The 22,293-nt window shown below is 41.9% G+C and overlaps 1 protein-coding gene across 11 annotated transcripts in view; it reads right to left on the bottom strand.

Annotated features, from left to right (window-relative positions):
• LOC105466688 (microfibril associated protein 3 like) overlaps positions 1-22,293 on the bottom strand; it is a 47,062-nt gene that overhangs the window by 8,154 nt on the left and 16,615 nt on the right. For 3 of the 11 annotated variants that reach the window (XM_011715769.3, XM_071092825.1, XM_071092826.1), the window contains one exon: positions 11,457-11,887. In XM_011715769.3, coding sequence (XP_011714071.1) covers positions 11,457-11,754 — 298 coding nt within the window. In that variant the 5' untranslated portion in view covers positions 11,755-11,887. Of the gene's footprint in view, positions 1-2,791; positions 2,867-7,907; positions 8,089-9,522; positions 9,676-11,456; positions 11,888-22,293 lie in introns of those variants that run through there. The other 8 variants (XM_024788145.2, XM_011715768.2, XM_011715773.2 and 5 more) reach the window with 7 other exon arrangements.

Raw genomic sequence — 22,293 nt, 5'->3', positions numbered from 1 at the left:
CAGACTTAATGGTTTTCATATACTTTATCCAACACTTAATTTTATTTATTCTGAAAGTTTAAAGCCCAGCCATGTATCTGTGAACTATATTAACTATAAACTACGACAAATATGAGTGCACATATTATAATCCTAAAGCAGTTGGGTTATTACCTATAGCGCTGTACGCTAACAAACTAGCTAAATGAGATAATCACAGCTCTCTCTGCCAGCAACTTCCTGTTTCCAATGGAGGACAAGGATACCAAAACATCTCTTTCGTTTTCAGTCCATTACTAGATTCCTCTTGAAACAATCATCTTTATTTTATGGCTAAGGTAAAATTTTTTTTTTTTTTTTTTTTGAGACGGAGTCTCGCTCTGTCCCCCAGGCTGGAGTGCAGTGGCCGGATCTCAGCTCACTGCAAGCTCCGCCTCCCGGGTTCACGCCATTCTCCTGCCTCAGCCTCCCGAGTAGCTGGGACTACAGGCGCCCGCCACCTCGCCCGGCTAGTTTTTTGTATTTTTAGTAGAGATGGGGTTTCACTGTGTTAGCCAGGATGGTCTCCATCTCCTGACCTTGTGATCCACCCGCCTCAGCCTCCCAAAGTGCTGGGATTACAGGCGAGAGCCACCACGCCCAGCCTTTTTTTTTTTTTTGATATGGAGTCTTGCTCTGTTGCCCAGGCTGGAGTGCAGTGGCGCGATCTCGGCTCACTGCAAGCTCTGCCTCCCGGGTTCACGTCATTCTCCTGCCTCAGCCTACCGAGTAACTGGGACTACAGGCGTCCGCCACCTTGCCCGGCTAATTTTTTTGTATTTTTAGTAGAGACGGAGTTTCACCGTGTTAGCTAGGATGGTCTCCATCTCCTGACCTCGTGATCCGCCCACCTCAGCCTCCCAAAGTGCTGGGATTACAGGCGTGAGCCACCGTGCCTGGCCAGGTTAATGTCATGTTAATGTCACTTAGAATTCTGTTGAGTGAGATATGGTAAAATGAGTATGTGACCTGGATGAGAATATACTATTACCAGACCACAAAGCAAGTCCAAGTTTTTACAAGTCAACACAGTTCTAAGACTAGCATAGAAGAAAACTAAGGTCCTGCAGCCTCGAAGGTTATGTATGTCTGTATTCCCCACCCCCTTTTTTTTGTAAAGGCCAATACATTAATTTGCTCTGGGAACCAAGACTCCAAATATATCCTCTCAGCCTCAGCCTGCCCTTCCATTAGTGAAAAATAAAGATTTCTGCACATTCCACTGCCATATACAGCTCTGAAAACTAAGGATGGTGCAAATTCTGTTTGGAGACTCCTCCCACATCAGCTTTGGACTCATGCTCAAGAAGAATCTCCATCCACACGGCACCTGTCCAGACAGGAACATCTCGAAAACGTTCTTGCTGCTGCAAGTTACCATTTGCATCCGTCTATAAATACCTGGCCCTGCGACTCATTCTAGAAGGGTCCCGACTTCAGCTGCCAGAAAGTTATACGAACACCTACGGTGACTATCACACATCTTCGGTGCTTTACACGTGAAGTGGGGATACACAGTGCAGTCCCCATGCATTTTAAACTGTAACTGAGTGGGAATGTCAAGCTTATGCACTGAATGTTCATGAAGCTGCATCACTTCAGCACAAATAAAACCCAAAATGTCAGCAGTGGATGCCAACTCAGTTCTACATGCGATGATTTTGGAGGAAACAACAGAGACAGCCATTTCGCTATGACCTTCTGAATAGAAGAAGAAAGACTCTCAGGCTCCTCCTGCACTTGGGCTCAGTCACACACTTCCTGTTCCTTGCGCAGACTGTAGCCACGCCCCCTCCCCCCCCCCGGAAATGCCCTTCGTCCATCCCCTCTCTCTCTGCTCCTGTTCTGGAAGGTGATGCACACCTGAGGCTTTAGACTAAAATGCTCACACAAGCTGCAGGACAAAGGCTGCTGCATCTCATGTCTCCTGGAGACTAGAAATTGCCAGAGACCTGTCACCGTCTTCACCAAGAAACTCCAGGCACAAGAGTTAAAGATGAAAATCTCCTAGAGGTGGATAACAGTGTTGTGGTGATAGTCTTTCCTTTGCAAAGACAAAAGCTAGCAGATGTTGTTTCTGAGCTGTACTGCAGTGCACGGGTTATGCCACACAACAAAGCTGACATTTGTAGAAGGGCAGTGATCTTTTTTTATCTTGTTCACTAATTCAGTCAACAAATATCATTGAGCAAACTGTCTATGTTCCAAGCTCCATGCTGGATGATGAGAACACAAAGATGAGTTAGACATGACCCCTGACTGCAATAAAAAAAATCAAGTTCCAAAGGAAAAACAGACACTGAGACACAACCACAGCATCATGTGGTAAGTATAATGGCATCTGGGAGGGACTAAAAGGGACAGAGAGCAAGGGCTTCCTAGAGGAGGCCACTGCTAACCCAGATCCGCTGGCACAGGTAGGGAGAGGAATGGGAGTAAAAGAGAAAGAACTTTTGAGGTCACAGGGAGCACATGAGCACGAGAGAGAACACTGTGAGCCGCTGGAGCTGACCACTAGAAAACTGAGAAGGGCTCAGATGGAGGAAGGCAGGGCCGGATTACAGGAGGGCCCCCAAATGTGCAAGAGCTTTATATCTATCCTGCGGGAGAACGGGAGCCCCGCCTGCTTCCCAACCTCATTTACATGACTTTTCCCCTGACAGGTTTGCCTTACTGTATTTCTTAAGAGGGGCCACAGGACCTTCCCACATGCTCCCTTTCGCCTGCAAGACCTCCTTTCTCCCCACCCCAAATCCCAGGCTCACACACTTACCCCAGTTAAGACCCCATCCTCAAGTCTTGCTCCATTTCCCAATAAGGCCTTGCGTGAACTCTGATTAAATCAGTGGAGGAAACCTGAAAGTCCAGAAGCAGATGCAGCCAAGCATAGGAAGTTTAAAGATGAAGACGACTGTTTCAAATTGCGGGGTTGGGGGTGGGGTGGGGTGGAAGACTATTGGGATAGATGACTGTTCATTTGCAAGAAAATAAAGGCAAATTCCTACTGTATGTGATACATAAAAATAAATTCCAACTACTCTGAAGATCTAAATGTAAAATTAAAAGTATAAAATTAATAGAGGATATAAAATATTTTTATAACCTTGAAATAGGAAGTCCTTTTTAAAGCATTTCAAGCACCTCAGAAGCTGTAAAGGAAAACACCAGTGGATCAGATTTCCACTAAATTAATTTTTTTCCCTATAAAATATGCCATATTAAAGTTAAAAGCAAATGACGAACTGGGAGAAAATTCTAGAATGTTTGACAGACAAATGCTTAATGACTCTAAAACATAATGAACAGCTATAAATCAAGCAAGTCAAGACAAACCCAAAAGAAAAAACAGGAAAAGGCTATGAACAGATCATTGGCAAAAACAAGAAATGTGAATGGTGTCTGTGTAGAAAATCACTAATATGTAAATTATGATTACATTTATAGAGATTACAGTCATTTTTAAAACAACTTTTTCATCTCTCAGGTTGCCAGAATATAGGGGAGTCGCTAATGACATTGCCGGCAGTGGAAAGTGATGGCTGCCTGGCTGGGTAGGTGTGAGGGGCAGGCCCAGTAGCTCATGGCCCTTCTATCACACACAACTCACCGCAGCCTGGATGGCCGACTCCTGCCTAGCTCAGCCTTCTTTCATTAATGCTTTTCCTTTTTTTTTTTTTTTTTTTTTTTTAATGTTGCTGAGAATGTAGGGTAAGGGACACTCCCATGCACTGCAGGTAGTCGTCAGGCCGGTAACACTGTTGGAAGGTTGATTTGATCACAACTTAAAATGAAAGTAGCCTATGACTCACTCTTAGACTTCTTGAAATTCTTCAAATCAGGCAAGCCTAGGTTGACTGGAAAAACAGTAATGATGTAAACAAACCAAGGTAATATAAAAATATCTTTTTAAGAACAGTGCTTCTTCCCAGGGACACAGTTCAGAGCTTTCCTCCCCAGCTCACTTTCTCTGGGAGAAGCCATAACCGTGGTCAGTTCCACACCAGGAAAGCAGCTGACCTGAGATGCCCACGTGGTATGGCCCAATGTCTCCTCAATAGGACAGTGCCAGGTAGCCCATCTAGCAATGAGAGAACAGATCAACAGCATCCTATGGTTACAATTAAACCTGTAAACAGCAAGAGATTCTACAGTCCAGGGGTGACTGTGACTTAGTGTGAAACCAACATACAACAACATCAGAACTAATGCTCACACAAACAACTTCTGAGTAAATTATTGCTGTACAGCAAGAAGCAGCAATGAGCAATGCATTCTGAACTGAAGAATCACACGGGAAGTGAGAGCACAACCTCCACAGATCCTGTAATCATAGCTTTTCTCCAAACATCACTTCTACCGAAACCTTAAATCTTTCCAGGTTTACCTTAGGATCACTGAGCATTAAAAATTACATATTCAACTTGAGAAAGCTGACTGAAAAAAAAATTAACATTATACCCAAATGCTAAGCTCTTAAAATTTCCAATCACTTATTTGAAAAAAAGGACCTGTTTTTCCTCAGAGACATCGTTTTATGAATGCGTGTGTGTAAACAGTGACGGACGTGTGGTTTGTCTATATTCCCAATGAGTGGTATAAACGGATTAAAACTGTATTAACGATCCTGTTTAGACACTTTGGCTCTTAAGCCTCACACACCCATGCTTTTCCAGGAGAAGAATTTAAATCTGCCAAAGTAAGTATGTTAGTTTCTTGAAACCAACTTAAAAACATTCAGATAGTGAGAGTTCCAATAAATGTTTATGCAAACAATAAATGAAATACAACATTCACTCAAACAAGGGTTGCATAGAATCAGCACCCTTCAAAGCAGCACAAGATGTGTGCGTATGTGTTTGTGTCTATAAATGTGGCACATATTTTGTGAAATATAGGCTACTGAAGAGCAAGGATTCATGCCTTTTTACCAAACATAATTGAAAGCAAATTTAGCACTGCACGGCTGCACCTGTGACAAGGCCTCTGCAGAAGATGACAGCTCCTTGAAGCCACTGCAGCATCAGGTTATGAATCCCAGAAGCTGCAAGTGCTCTTGTGCCTTCCCAGCCCCACCCACAACCCTCCCAAGAGACCTCTTCAGAGAGGACTGGGGCAGCTCTAACAAGCTATTTCTTACATCATGCGGAGCAAAGGTGGCCTGGGATAATACAGGCTTAGCGAAGCTTTCAACTCAGGAAGGTGGGGATGGAAGGATTTTGCTGTTCAGAATCTGTAGTTCTGTTCTACTTCAAGGTGTTAATATCTGAAAAGAACCTACTGTCTTTTTATTTCCTGGAAAAGAAAACATCTGTTCTTCTAGCTAATTTGATCTGGTAATCTTAATATTTAAAGTGCCAAGTATGTAATTCCATGTGGGTTCATAATAGTCTTTTCTAGAGAGTAGCTACAGGTGTTCCTCCAAAATCAGAGCACCCTACACTTAGTTCACATAAATCACTTCTGTTTTGGGAATCCTAACAGTCACCGTATCTGAGATGGATCTGGAAGGGTCTTTTCACTGCTAAGACTAAAGCTATCTGGGCTCACATCCCAAGTGGAGCACAATTCACTGAAGAAACACACAAATGGTGGTCACCAGGTTGGCACTTGATATGGCTCAATTCAGAAAATTAACCTTAGTAATGTAAATTAAACTGCTTCTATGGGATCTACTTTGGAATGATTCTTTAGTTAGCCAAGGGGTTGCTCCTTTGGGTTAGGAGCAGAGTTTCTCAACTCGGGTACTATTGACATTTGGGGCTGGATAATTGTTTATTGTAGGGGTCTGTCTTGTGCAATGTAGGCTGTTTAGCAGCACCCCTGGCCTGTACCCACTTGAAGCCAGGAGCACAACCCGCCTGACCCCACTGGTTATGACAACCAAAAATGTCTCCAGACTTGGCCACGTGTCCTCTGTGGAGAAAATAGGTCCCAGCTGAGAACCACAGGGTTAGGCAAATGCAAAGTTCATCTGGTGCATAATACTTTGTAATTTCCACATACACTGCTTTCTTCTGAGGTAACAGCACATTAGATATCAAAGGCCCTTTGTACGCAGAAGTGATGCACCAGAAAAGGAGGCTTCTGATGAGAATCCCAAACTCACTGCCATAGCAGTCAGGACATTATTTTGAAATTTCAAATAATATTTAAGGGATATGAATTTGTTTTGCATTTACTGAGTTTTGAAAAGGTTGAGAAATTGAGAGAATATTAAATTACCCAGAAAACTCTTTCCTTTCTTTACAAAACACACTATATTAAGAAACAGGGATTTTAGCAACTGAAACATATTATTGTGAGGATATAGTACAATATTAACAATAATAATAGCAGTGCCACTTACTGAGAGCTTGCTATGTTCCAGGTACCTCTGCTAAGCATTTAAGACTCACAATCCCACTTTTAGTAAAAAAGGATTATCTCTGTTTCACAGACAAGAAAACCATGGTTCAGAAAAGTCAAAGAACTTCCTTAAAGAGTATATAGTGTGATTCTTCTGAATTTCCAATCATATATTAATAATTACATATTTTCCAATAATATATAAATAATATGTTCACAAATCATAAATTGTGTTTGGTACCATTTGATGTCGTGTTTTTGAGATAGGATCTTGCTATTGCCCAGGCTGGAAAGCAGTGTTGTGATCAAGGCTCACTGCAGCCTCAAACTCCCAAGCTCATGCAATCCTCCCATCTCAGCCTTCCCAGTAGCAGGAACTACAGATGTGTGCCACCAAGCCCTGCTAACTTTTTTTTTTTCCATAGAGACAGGGTCTCACTATGTTGCCCAGGTTGATCTTGAATTCCTGGGCTCAAGTGACCCTCCCATCTTGGCCTCTCAAAGTGCTGGGCTTATAGCCATGAGCCACTGCACCTGGCCTTGGTGAGTGTTTTAAATCTCAAATATTTAATATACTAAACAAGAATTCAGTATAACAGGTTAATGTAGGACTTTACACTGATCTTAGAGGTAAAGGATAATTTAAATTTAATGCCGTGGACACTGACCTCTTGATATATAAATATTAAGTAGGAAAGTGGTAACTACAGTCTTAACACTGGCTGACACAGCTTGTCATGGTACCTTGCAGAATTAGTTAAAAGGCATATTACAATCTATTCAAAGAAACCTGCAAAAGTAGAGGGATAAATACAATAGAGCAATGTAAACTAGAGGCAAAATTTATAATAATGAATTCCGTAGCACTATAGTAGCAGTTGTGACAATTGTGGACTCAGTGCTTAATTGTTTTTGGCAACCAGACACTACAGGAGTACAGAAAACAAATCCACAAGAAAAGTAAAAAACCTAACTTAATGGAAGAATTTTAAACTTTTACAAGGGCTGAAACCAGTTGATTTTCTTGAAACCCTTGTTACTTATCTTAGGTGCTAATATTAATGTAAATGGTTTAAAGTCACAGTAAGAAGCAACAGTGAAAATACACTGGATAATCAGTGCCTGAAATAGTTAGGACTTAATTCCTGGCTACTATACATTTCTACTCACTTCTAGCAAAAAGAAAACTGAAAACAGTATATTTCGTGGCCATTTGTGGTTATTGCTTGTTGCATGTTGTCTGCTTTATGGTGGGTGGACTACCCCAAACAGGATCTTGCTGAACTACAAAAACAAAAGTCTTCCAGATGGAGATCACACATGAGCCTCTCCTGATCTGTGGAATTGAAGTGACAGCACCAGGCAAGCAAAGCAAACCAGCTGCTGCTCCTGCCAATGACAGGAAATAGCCCCATTCTCTCTGGGCCTGGAGGGACCGGCAGGAATAACAGCTCTCTCAGCTTTTCAGCAGAAACAAGACATGAAATTGCTCCTTTCCAGTCTAATCACAAAGCAAATGGCAGTGTGCTCCCTGAGTGACTCACCGATGATTTTGAGCGCCTTTTTGTGCATGTGCATGCCATGTACACACACACGTTCCGGCACAAATCCTAACGCTGTCTGACCTTGCTATTGGTAGTGAGGATGCCTTTTCCATCTAGGAATCCTTCTCACATTCATTCAGTCTGGGTGAGAGGCTCTTCAACATTTTTCACCTATGGGAATCTAAAGGATGATGTGGTGGGTCACGGAGGGAAAATGAATACCCGCTAGCCACACTCTGGTTGTGTCATATCCTCTGGTTTCACCTGGTTTCTCATCTGTATACATGAGGATTAATAACACTTCACTGTCGGGCTTATTATAAGGATTAGAAATAATATATGTCACTTGGTGCAGGGACTTAGTAAATGGCAGTTGTTAATGAAAATTATAGTTTTGTTAGTTTGGTTCTAACAGTAGTCTTAGTGTATAGGGTTCTAGGATATTAGTATCATTTTTCTTTTTCCTTTTTTTTTTTTTTTTGAGATGGAGTCTCACTCTATCACCAGGCTCGGGTGCAATGGTGTGATCTCGGCTCACCGCAACCTTGGCCTCCCAGGTGCAAGTGATTCTCCTGCCTCAGCCTCCTGAGTAGCTGGGATTACAGACATGTGCCGCCACACCCAGCTAACTTTTGTATTTTTAGCAGAGATGGGGTTTCACCATGTTGGCCAGGATGGTCTCAATCTCCTGACCTCGTGATCCACCCACCTCAGCCTCTGAAAGTGCTGGGATTACAGGCGTGAGCCACCGTGCCTGGCCCAGTATTTTTCATACTATATTCAATCACCTCTTTGTTGAGTTATTAAAAAAAAAAAAAAAAAGAAAAACAACACCGCTCCATTTAAACTTCTAGCCTATTGGCCTGAAAAATGGAAATCTATGTCCATGTTATAATATGGGCATTTCCCCCATCAAAAATGAGAAGTTAAAGACTATGGGTTTACCAATAGGCCATTCCAGCTCTCAGATTCTGATATTTTATGAGCAAGAATCTCTCGTTTCTGTTGTTTTCTGCGTATTGCCTGGTTGTTAGGTACACTGCTTTGTATATTATCCCATGTTGCTTATGCTCTGAAATTACCATCATGCATTGTAATTACAAAAGCTGAGCTGGAACATCAAGTGCTAGTATCACGAGTTCTTTTTAAAACTTGAAAGTTTTAAAGAGATTTAAAATAGCTAACTGATTTATCAGCAAGGCTGCTGGCTACAAACCAGAGTGCTGAATTCTGATGGAGCGGTTCTCTGCGCCAAAGGCTTTTGACTGGCAGCCACTAGCCTGGAGTCTACTGACAGGCTACTACTATAGTCCATCTTAGCACCCACAAACAAAAGAAAATGGAGCCAAATACAGCTACGAACTAGTTCAACGCCCTCAATATACAGGTGAAGGAGGCACAGTGCAGAGTCAGCTTGCCAATGCTGAGTCAGCAGTTCTAAGGACCTTTTCGCTAAGACACCACATATGTAACTCAGAAGCAGTAAGATACTACACTTTGGGATAATCCTCAAAATGTTGGAACTGAAATTCAGGCCCCAGCACTATGCTGTTCCCACAGTTCTCTTCCTCTCTAGGACTGAGGAGTTCAGTGCCCCAACCCAGCTCTTTAATACCCAGGGATAACCTTTGCTTCAGGGTCCATGTAAAAGGGAGATCCAGGTCTGGGGTCTTTGTTCCCTTTGATTCAGTTGCCCTGGGTTCCCTAGCGATGGCTCAGCCCTGCAGAAAGACCTGCTAAGGTACCTGGGCTGCAGTGTCTTTGTTACCACGGCTACTGCCCTCTGTTCACAAGTGTGACATCACTGCCTTCTGACTTGTTCTGGAGGAAGGGGCTGTAGGAACCAAAACCACTGTGGGCTAGGGGCTGTGTTCCCTCATCTTTCCACTGTCAGTAGTAAAGGTTCTGGTCATAGCCACTTTTTAAAATTGAGACAGAGTCTCACTCTGTCGCCCAGGCTGTAGTGCAGTGGCATGATCTCTGCTCACTGCAACCCCCGCCTCCTGGGTTCCAAGAGATTATTCTGCCTCAGCTTCCTGAGTAGCTGGAATTACAGGTGCATGCCACCATGCCTGGCTAAGTTTTGTAATTTTAGTAGAGATGGGGTTTCACCATGTTGGCCAGGCTGGTCACAAATTCTGGATCTCAGGTGATCCGCCCGCCTCAGCCTCCCAAAGTGCTGGGATTACAGGCCTAGTCATAGCCACTTAATAATAGCAGGACTTTGGGCAAATTTCAGTAAAGGGGCATTTGAACTATAACATCTCCAAGGTGCCTTCTAATTTACCTTTGCTATGGTCCCACAATTCCTCTTGGTCGGCAAAAGTTCGACTCTCCTAGCTTAAACACGATTCATAATATATAATATTTTTGACTTAAAGGAAGAAGCTTTATAATGCTCTACAACCTTGACTGGCTAACCAAAAGCAATGTGAGTGACAGCACTACAGCAAACCCCACAATCCGGCCAGTTAGACAGCTAGCAGCCTTAGCCATTTGGAACACAGCTGTGAACCAGAAGTAGGCAACTGCAAGAAAACTCCATTCACTTAGCTCCTAAGGAGATATACAACATTAGCCTCTATTCTTTTTTCAGGGCAATTAAGATAACGTGAGGGAAAGAGATCTAAAATGTAGGTTTTCCTGGAGCAGAAACTCTTCTGGGGATTGCTCATTGGTTAAAGAACTGTGGAACAGGAGGCCAATGTGAATGGAAGAAACTAATAAGCTGCTACTTCAGAACAATGGTCTTTTCACTCCCCCACCCCAACCCCTCTACTTCACACAGTAAATGCCTAGGAAAGCAGATTAACTCCTTCTGGTCAATCTGACCAGGCTTGGGTTTTCAGACAATTACTTCTCGCATCTAAAACAAGAAATGCACTGATTCCCGAAGACCCAATCCTCTCTCTGGCTAGTCTTTCCCAGAGTGAGGTGATTCACACTTTTTGGTCACAAATGCATTTATTAAAAACCAAGCAGTCTCCTGTTGCCCCACATCCTTCCTTGTTATTGCATCCTCCCTCCCTCCCAGCCTCAGCCTAGAAACTGCAGCCAGGTCTCCAGGAATACAGAAGGATCCCAGCCAGTGGCTGAGACTTGCACTGAGGTTTCTTTTCAGAAGTGTGGTCTTTAAATCCACAGCCAATGAATTAAATGAACATTTAATGATAAACAATGGCTATATTGTTAATTCCAGCCATCTCCATGAAAGAAAACAAAACTCCCTTAAAAACTGAATATATTACTTAGCAAAATCCATTTTACATTTGTCTCTATAATGTATTGGATGTATTATATTACAAAATTCCAAGAAGTCTTTTAAAAGACTTCTGTGTTTGTCCTTTGTCTTTGTGTCAATGAATGAAAAAAATGAATTAATTGCTTCTTTGAATCCTTAAGGATATATATTTGCTCTCCTGCCTTAGAAAAACAAGACAAGATGAGATCTTTAAATCATTTGCATGAGAAGAACTAACATCATGGGTGCTGGCTCCCAAGCTCCTGTTTATATTTTATTATGACATTTGATACAACTTTAAAGCCTACCTCCTCCTCTCTCCTTCTCATCCTCTTCTTCTTTCAGCAGCTTGCCAATGGAATTATACCACTTGAACTGTGGGTCAGGGATGCCATAAACACTACAATTAATCAAGGCACTGTTCCCTTCCTTGACTATGATATGGTCAGTTCTGGCAATGATTACGGGCACAGAGCCCAAGACCACGTTAGTGCCATTTAAAGTGCTGTTAGTCACACTCTTAGCAGTGGCCAGAGTGGATACTAGGATTAAAAAGGGCACAGAAGGTAGAAAGCACACAGTCAGATGGCTCTTCAATCGATCCATCTTCTTTGCTTGCTCTGTAAGGCAATAGAGAGATGGTTTGCCAACCGAATCTTCTATCAGACAACACACTGTTCACAGCAGGTCATGGGACAAACCTGTCCTGGGTCCATAGAGTTGGTACTTGAGCAAGAACCTGTTTTTAAGGAAACAAAAATATATATACATAAACATTAGCATTCATCCATTAAAAATACTATAAAATGTTAGCAATGCAGCTAAAATACAAACATCTACATACTTTTTTTTTTTTGAGATGGAGTCTCGCTCTGTCACCCATGCTGGAGTGCGGTGGGGTGATCCTGACTCACTGAAACCTCCGCCTCCCAAGTTTAAGCAATCCTCCTGCCTCAGCCTCCCAAGTAGCTGGGATTACAGGTGCCCACCAACATGTCTGGCTAATTTTTGTATTTTTAGTAGAGATAGGGTTTCACCATATTGGCCAGGCTGGTCTCAAACTCCTGACCTCAGGTGATCCACCCGCCTTGGCCTCTCAAAGTGCTGGGATTACAGGCGTCAGCCACCGCACCCAGTCAAACCTACGTACTTTTTAAACAAAATACAACCATAAGATGTTCTGGATGTGAATCATATTTCTCACAGAAATCGTAATTTTGTTTTTTGCTATCAAAACATATAGCTTTTACAGGAACAAATATATTTTGTATATTAAATTTATATTTTACTCCATAGAGCTCAAAAATGGATTCAGGCTGCTTTCATTTACCATTACAAGCTCTCTTTCCTCCACATTACCTGCCTTCATTGTGGAGGACCTAATTGTTCACCTGGGTGCTCCTTAACCTCTTCTCTCCCAATTAACGTGACTTCTAGTCTATGTCACTGGTCATGGCTTGGGCTCTGCCGGCATTTGGAAGGGCTGCATCAGATCACTCTGGCATTCTCCTAACTCTCCATTACAGCTTCCAGAATGTTCCTTACTGTCTCATTGAACTTCCCATGCTCCTATGAGCTCCACCTCATCTAGCACTCTCTGCTCTGTGTTACTGTTACTTACGGGCTCCAGATCACTCATGTACGCCCTGGTTTCAATCTCACCTGCCTTCCACAGGCCGGGGAACATCACCAGACATTATGGTTGGCTGCACTTCTATATCCAAAGATCTAACCTTCACCTAGTCCTCTATCCTCCATTTCATTCTAATCCTACAGCCATGCCTTCTTCAAAGGCAGAAGTTGTTATTTCAATTCTGCTTACAGTAACACTGAAGGGGCACCTGGTGATGATAAATTAGCTTCAGATCATATTTTTTTTCAGTAGGAAAGAAAAGAGTTTTGTTTTGTCATAGATTTCCATACACCCCACTAAACTGGAGTGCTTTCCTGCCCTAGGAAGCCAACACATTACGCCACCAGCCGAAACCCTGTGGCCAAGGGAGATAGCACAGACTGCAGTGGCATGATAGACACTCTGCCATGACTTTGCAAATGTCTTTCTTTACTTGGCTAAACTTGTGGTTTCCTTTGTGGTTGGAAAGCTGACCTATTGAATACAGAACAGCTGTGAAGAGCATGGCCTCGGGTGAGAGAGAGACAAGGCCAGGATTCTGGACAGAACCACTTTCACTGGCTGTGTGTCTTGGGCAAGTACAAGACAATTATAAGGATTCACAATCAAATGTATATCAAACATGTATGTACTGTTGCCTTGATAAACAAGAATTATTAGCACATTGTATAAAGCATCCTTTATTGAAATTATGCTTCTCGAATCTGTTTTTAAGTTACGTCTTCTAAAAGCCAGACCTTGAGTTTTCTTTCCAACGTTATTATAAATTATAAATAATTATAAATAACTTTCAGCACTGGGGTCCTTTGCAGGGGCTCAAGTCTGAGAATGCATGAGCTGCCCCCTTAGGTGTATTCTGTGGTGAGCATATTGAGGGCAAGAGCTGGGTCACTCATTATTGACTCCCTGGTGCCCAAGCCATAGCAGATGCCTGGCTAAACACCATGGGGGAGAATCAGAGACAAGACAGGTTGGGAGATGGGTTCTAATAAATATGGGTGGTAAATACAACTTTTTCCCCCAATTAAAGAGAATGCAACAAATGGAAAATCAAACTGAATTTTAAAGTGCGTATCTCAAGATACTCTGTTTTCAAACAGAGGCTCTCCATATTTGGCTTTCTACTTGCAAACACATTGTGCTAGCAGAGTAAAGAGAAGGGGACACTGCTGTGCTATTATATTTTAATAATGTCAGTAGGTGCTTTGGGCTACAAACACAGCAACTGTTCTGAAATGTAATCTAGTTCCCTTAGAGACCTTATGAGATACAGAAGCAGAGACTTTCATTTTATGCAGGAATTTCAGTTAGCAAAATAGTTTCCCTCTTCCTCATTTTTACTCTCATCCTCTCCCATCTGGAAGAGTTACTAAGGTACAGAAGACATAATGCATCATTTACAGGTTGTTCGTATAAAAGTGTTTTACTCTAAAATTCTGTGAAAATTGATTCAAAGTAAAGCACCAAATTAACACTAATGAATTAACAGTTTCAGTAAGAATTCACTCTCAATTTACTCTTTCACTTCAGATTTTTCAAAAGGTATTTATTATGTGCTGGGCACACTGCCAGGATTTAGGGGATGGGAAGTGCCACAAAGCTCAATAAACCACAGACCATGTCCACTCACAGTCTAGTAGGGGAAAGATGTACAGATAACTTCGATATGTTCTCTAGGTGCTATGAGCTTGGAGTTGGGTAGGAAGGAGGGGCACCGAATAGCTTGGGTGCCACCTAGAGATGATGTTTGTTGACCACTGATCCAGCATCCAGGCCCTCTTCTGCCTTTTCTTTCTGCAAGTCCCAGAGCTCACAGGGTAGAAACTTCTAGTCTTTCTCATCACCCCACGGCATGTGCACCTACCAAACTTGACACTGCTCCCTGGTGTATGATCTTGCACTTTTCTGTTTTGTGTTGAGGAAATTCCTTCTCGATTACAAGGAGAGCTCCTGGATAGCAAAAACTTACACATATAGTTCAGGAGGATTTCCATACTGCTAGGCACCCATAATCATGTTTATATACTTGCTGTATGAAGCCATGCTTATATGGAATCCAGTGGCAATTATTTAAGAACAAATTACAATGTGTTGCCTGAAGAACATAAGATATCACATGACTCTGGATGCTGGCAAAATATTCTGCAAATGTACTTTTTCATCTTGTTTGATTAGGATCTTACAGACAGCACCACGAAAAGTTTGGCTGAGCCAGGCATAGTGGCTCACTCCTGTAATCCTAGCACTTTGGGAGGCTGAGGTGGGTGGATCACTAATATGGTGAAACCCCATCTCTACTAAAAATACAAAAATTAGCCAGGTGTGGTGGTGCACTCTTGTAGTCCCAGCTACCTGAGAGGTTGGGGCAGGAGAATCACTTGAACCTGGGAGGAGGAGGTTGCAGTAAGCCAACATGGCACCACTGCACTCCAGCCTGGATGACAGAGCGAGATGCTGTTTCAAAAAAAAAAAAAAGTTTAGCTGATAACAATCTAACATTGTGAAAGACATTTGAGCCAGCAAAGAGTAAAATAACAATCTAACATTGTGAAAGGGATTTGAGCCAGCAAAGAGTAAACCCTAAGTACTATAATCCAGCAGCTTAAAATGCAGTCTTTCAAAATACAAGAACAAAGACCACAGATTTCCAAAGCAGGCTTAACAAAAGCTACAATGGACAAGTTGTTAAACCTCATAATATTTGGGAAAACTTTGATAGACTACTTTATTTTCTATATATAGAACAAAAGAGAAATATTTAGCAAATATCAAATGTTCTTTATTTTGACCCCTTCCCTACCTCCCAGCCATTGTATTTTAGCTAAAAATGTTTAATAAAATGCTTTGTTCAGTCCTATTTCTTCTTTCTCCACCTATAATCAATAAGACTGTTGCCCATGTATTTCTGGAGCTAGAAGGAAAAGGAACTCTTGTGTAAGGGGTGTTTTGTACTAAATGAATATTATTGTTTTTCCTTGGCAGAGTCAATTTGGGTATTGCCCCATCTACTCTGATGAATAATTCGTAGAATGATACAACTGGATTTTGTTGCAACACCTACTGAGAGTTACCCCTATTTTAATTTGCGTGGGAATGATGCCACAGGCACATAAGCTACCTTCTACATGAAAACACATTCTTCATAGGGTTACACTCATGAAGCATGGAGGGGAAAGCCCAATTTCATATGAATTGGAAAGTGGCAATAAAAGACTCATTAAGACATGAATGCTATCTTTTCAAAACTGGTAGTCAACTCAAGCCATTTCAGTTATGAATATGTTTCTGCCACTTCCTTTCCCATATATCATAATGAATTCAAAATATCCATGTCTTTTTTAAACAAAAATTAAAAATTTGTTTTTGCAATTAAAAAAATAATGAGAACAAAATTCTTATAGGCCCATTCTATCCCACCTAACATCTTTCAGGATCAGCATAGAGTCTCTTGAATAACATGGGTCTGTACCGCTCAGTCCACTTATATGCAGGTTTTTTTTCTTTAACAGAAGTTACAAGTTACACCAAGTGTGCCTGCCTCTCCTTCCACCTCTTCCACATCCATCACATATGAGACAGCAAAACCAGCCCCTCCTCCTCCTCCTCAGTCTACTCAACTCGAAGATGGTGAGGCTGAAGACATTTATGATGATCCACTTCCCTTAGTGAATGGCAAATATATTTTCTCCTTCTTAAGGTTTTCTTAATAACATTGTCTTTTCTCTAGCTTACTTTATTGTAGGAATACGGTATATAATACACATAGCATACAAAATATGTGTTAATGAGCTGTTCATTTCATCAGAAAGGCTTCTGGTCAATAACTGGCTATTAGTAGTTAAGTTCTGGGTCAAAAATTATACAGATTTCCAACTGCATGGGGAGGGGGTGGGTGCCCCAACCCATGTTGTTCAAACATCAACTATACTGAATTTTAGGTAATCAGGGTGATCTCTGAATATAAACTATGGTGATACAGTTTGGCTGTGTCCCCACCCAAATCTCACCTTGAATTGTAATAATCCCCATGTGTCAAGGGCGGGGCCACGTGGAGATAATTAAATCATGGGGGTGGTTTCCCCCATATTTTCCTTGTGGTAGTAAGTCTCATGAGATCTAATGGTTTTATAAATGGGAGTTCCCCTGCACAAGCTCTTTTCTTGCCTGCCGCCATGTAAGACATGCTTTTGCTCCTCCTTTGTCTTCCACCACGATTGTGAGGCCTCCCCAGCCATGTGGAACTGTGAATCAATTAGACCTCTTTGCTTTATAAATTACCTAGTCTCAGGTATGTCTTTATTAGCAGCATGAAAACAGATACACACAGGAATCTAAAGTCAAGGGCCAAGAAATCTATGGAACAAGAATGTTCCTTTAGCCATTACTGCAGTCCAGAGTCAAATCATTTAAGTGATAAATCAGCTAAGTCTTATCTTAATGTCCAAATTCCTACTACAGAGATTCATATTGCTCTTTCTTGTCCATGTTCTAGAGTCTATTTCTGTACAGAGTTTCTCGAAGCCTCTAATCACACAAAGGTAATACCTAATTCAGATGGCAAATGTGATAATCACAGGAAAGTATGAAAGGGCAGTGCTTTTAGGTTACTTTTAGAAGCATCTAAAGGGGATCAGTTCAATCCAAATCGATATGCATTACCTGAGAAATGACCCTGTGCTGGGCACACTGCCAGGGGTTGAGGTGCACAGAGGTGAGACTCAGGCCTTTCCCCTCTTGTCAGAATCCAGCAGGGGACAGAGGAACATACATGGACAATTATAAGACAGTGTGACAGCTACCCATCACAGGGTGTCAAAGATCCACTGGGGCACCAGACAAGAGATCAAAGTATTAGTATATAGTTTGGATGAGCCAGGAAGAATTTTCTGGAAGTGATTCTTTAAAGAAGTCCCCAAGTGGACCAGGGGAGAGAAGCTGACCCAAAAGAGGAATAGAATATTGAAAGAAACGGTGATTACAGAGAACCTGGGGAAATGTCTGTAATTAGGCATTGATGGCCAGGTAGTGTGTGCAAGAACAGAGGAGGGGGAAGTAGGCTGGAAAGGCAGGCTGGCCCAGATAATGACCAGATAGTATGCAATGCCAAGGATGGGGGCACTCATAGGTTTTGAAAAGCAGAAGTGGCAGGGCTAGTTCTGTGTTTACAAAAATCAGCTTGATCCTCGTATGGCTGCAATGCAGAGCTGGCTAGGAGACTAGTATTATACAATATCCAGGAAGGAAATGAACAGGGGCCTGAACCAAAAGCAGCGGGGAAGGAAAGAAGTGGGCAGATGCAAAGAAGTACAGGAATTAGAATGTACAGAATGATTATTTGATAACAGGTTGAAGCAGTACAAGACCTCCTGACCAGCAGCACCTATGATTATACAGACAGCTCTTAGGAAGGGAGTGTCTCATTTGCTAAAAACCAATGCCTGGCACTGTCAGTGGAATACACAAATTAAGAAACTCAAACAAACCACTCCCTTGGGCAGCACTCTGCTGCCACTCTTGGATGAGGGCCTGTCTGCTAGCAGCGACCTGGCAGAGTACATGGTCGCTCCCGCCTGGTTCCTCACTGCTCCTCCTAGCTTCACCATCTCCTCTCTCTGTACCCCTGGCTGATGGACGGTGTTGTGATGACAAGCCACAGTTATGACATTTAAATATAAAAACTCACAAATTAAGAGCTATACAGCAGCACACCATGAAAAGAATTAGAGCCTTTTTAAAGTAGTTGTCCCTCAAGAGGAAAATGAGACTCAGGAGAGACCTCATGGCATTCTTGGTACCACATGCACTTATTAATTGTGTAGTGTTAGGAAAATTTCCAGCTACTTAATGGGTAGAACTAAATATACACCCAGACTTGCTGGATTGGTGTGAACAGCCACCAGATGAACTGTTAAAGCCCGTGGAACAACTGAGAGGGGCCACAACATTATTACTCCAACTACACTAACGTTCGGCCTCTACAGAATTTTATTTTATGCTGTTATTATTATTTTTTTAATACACAGAAGGCACGTACTTTTTCAAAAACTCATCTGTGTTAAATCACTGTTTTTCAAACCTAAAAACAAACTACAGGCCCAGAGATGCCATCTTCATAAAACTTTACTTTTAAAGGGGCATAATATTAAGAAATCATTCTTGAATCTCCACACTTTGTTCACATGGTATGTTTTTCTGATTAAAAATAATACAAAATAAAGCTCTCAGAAATATACTGTTTAAATTGCCCAGGGTCATCGAATCATTATTTTAAAAAAATCACTGTAATATGGAGATGACATGCTGTTGATATCCTACTAAACATAAATGTTGGTTAAGCCTGATCATCAAAAGGGAGACATTCAAGGGACCTTTACTACAGTCTTTTAAAGAGAAAAAGAGAATCACAAACCCTTATAAAGGAGGAGGGAAAAATTACATTAAAAGTTGCTCTCTCTATATATATAATTATTAAGCAAGATAAAAACACGTCTACACATCTCTTCTCAGAACTAGAACATTAGACTTGGAAAAACTTAGGTATCTTTTCATAAAGCTTTTTCTTTATTCTAAAAAATGGAGGCCTAGAGAAGGTATGGTATTGCATATGGTTATGCAATTAATTTAGTGGCTTAGAACCAAAATAAAAAGACCATGATGGCTAATAATAATCCCAGATCAGGACTGGGATTGTTTTCTTAGTTCCATAAAGGCAATTATTAAATTGTTCTAGCACTTGAAACGTGCAATGAAGGCTATTCTAATCACAGGTATATCATTTGGAAGAGTTTATTGATATTTCAGCACATACTTAATGTCAAATTCTTATTCTTACTCATTCATTCACGTATTAAGATAGCATCTCACTGTTACCCAGGCTGGAGTGCAGTGGCACCATCATAGTTCATTGTATTAATTGGGTCATCCTTAATTGATCAGAGAGACATTTCTCCAGAAATCTGATGATCCAAGGAATTAGTCAAATCTGGAAACTGAATAGAAATGGGACAGACACACTGGCGCATGGGGCCTTCATGCTGCCAGGCCAATCCCTAAAACGGATCACAATGCACATCAAAGGGTTACAATGCCGTATTCACATTTTTCTTTGATCTTTGACACCATCCTTATTAGAGTCTATATTCAATCTAAGCTGGAACAGAAGCATCTCTAGCTGCTGTCTTTCTTTTCATTAGAATATTTTTCCAACACTTCCCTCCTTTAAAAAATTATGTCCTTTCAAAACATTCTTCCTACTCATTTGGAGTATGCATGTAGAGATTTGAATTTTCATTCCAGTCCAATGAATTTATGTCACCTGCTAATCTGTAGATGGCACTACTTTTGCCAGCTTTCAATTATTTTTATTTGATCTCAAGCCCATTTTCCAAGAAGTTCCTGATGTATTTAGTGTGAAGCTCCTATATTCAGAGTGAAACCAGGCAGGAGCTGATGGATGTCTGGAAGCCTGGACACATCAGTGAGTCAGAACTCTTCTTTGGCTAGAAAAATGGCTAGAGGATGCCATGTACCAGGGAGGTGCTTTATGGAGGTGCTGATCCCTGGCTGCCTGCCCACAAGTCCAGGCTGCCCACGCTCTGCCTGGAGGAAGCAAACCCTGTCTTCTCTGCAGCCCACACAGCACACTGTCTATAAATCAGAGGGCAATCTTCTTAATATGCTTTCCTAATATAACTCAGGACCTGAAATAATTGTGAGTTTACATTTTCTTGCTAATTCTGGATCCTTTGATAATGAAAGTGCCTTTCTCAATTCCTACCTCTCCCACCTATTTGATTGTGCACACATGGCTTTCCAACTGGCCAAACAAAACCCCCTTTTCTGGAACTGGGAGGGTAATTTCACATACAATCTTACAAAGGGTGGTTAATTATTTTGTGGTGGGACAGCTCAGAATAAAGCTACTTAACTCATCATGAGCCTGAAAGACAGTATTAATAGTACCCAACCGAGACACAGAACAACTTCTAACAGAAACACATACAGTGTTCTTAGCGACAGCGAGTGTGAAGAATTCACTGCAGGTCTCCCTGCAGTTGTGGAGCTGAGATTATAATACAGCAAACGATAGGATCAGGTGCCTGGGATGAGAGATGGGTTGGGCTCTGAGGTTAAGGTCAAGAACAGAAATTCTGGGGTGATGTGTGAAGAGGAGACCTGCTTAGAATTTCAGGATTAAGACCCACAAGCTGGGAGTGAGGATACTCACTCCTTTCCTCAATTTTTCATTTACGAGATGACCCCTGGGAGTCAGCTGATCTCTCTGAGCTGTAGACTCATCTCTTAGGTCCTTTCCAAATCTATCATAATATGATCATGACAACCAGGAGTAAGACTGCGCTGGCAAAGGGAAGAAATGGTGAGGGGTAAAGAGAAAAGGGAAAGAACAAGGGAGTTCTTGGTGCACTGCTAAAAATTCCATTGCAGTAAATACAAATAGGGCAAAGCACTGTGATGGCCAAGCCATGTGTGACTTGGCAGATGGCCACAGACACAGCTTGTGCACCACGCAGCCCGTGAGAACCTGTCCTCCACAGGCAAGACAACTTCTTGTGTGTCGCTTACATTCTGGACAATAAAATGAGGGAATAAATGGATTCAAGCTCTCAAAGTATTAGGACACTCCATTCATACCCTCTCCAGATGTCCTCATCTCACTGCAGATGTGAATCAGCCCACATTCCTCTAGGACTTCCTATATGGAGGATGGGCCAGTCCTCTTGGGCACAGCTGCAGGTTTCTCCCTCCACCTTCACTTCCAGAGCAGCCTGGAGTGAAGCCTGAGCCTCACTACTTTTACCTTGTTACCTGGACTAAGGGCAGGTGATGAACCAAGTGCCTGTGGCCGTGCCACAGACCCAACTTTTCCTCTTTAGACCAAGAACTGCTGGTTGTGTAAATCTCAGCCGTTCCACAGGGGGTCTGACCAAGGCCCGTGTCTTTGGGCCTTGAAACCTTCATTTCACTTGATAATTCAGAGAGGCCTTGTGTCTACTCCGGCAATTTGGGAATGTAATTTTTATCATCAACAAAATTCTCCCATTAAAAAAAGGGTTGGCATTCAAATATTTGTTGATGGTGCTTAGCAGCATGCATTCATTACTTTTATTATTTAATGATTAGTAACAATCTGTGCATGGGGAATGTCTCAAAATAGGATGAAAATAAAACGCTAAAATTCTTAAATTATTACAACGTACATTTTCCCAGCAGTTCATCATTCAGTGTAAAAGCCAGAGGCAGCCTTGCTATGGCCTGACAGTAGGCCTCTGGCAGACTCACAGCCTCCATATCCAACCTCTCTACACTCGCTCACTCCCCACCAGTCTCCCTGGGCTCTGCTAATCCTGGAATGGGTAAACCCTGGAATCCTTGAACTTACTATTTCCACCATCTGAAATGAGTTCTGGGATACCTGGAACATTTCCTTTGGAACCCTTTAATCAGCGAGGCCCTTCCTGGTCACCTATATGAAACAATGCTCACCCCATCAT

Source organism: Macaca nemestrina, chromosome 3 (genome assembly GCF_043159975.1).
Source record: "Macaca nemestrina isolate mMacNem1 chromosome 3, mMacNem.hap1, whole genome shotgun sequence".
NCBI lineage: Eukaryota > Metazoa > Chordata > Mammalia > Primates > Cercopithecidae > Macaca > Macaca nemestrina.
This window is presented reverse-complemented; position numbering and strand designations above follow the sequence as displayed.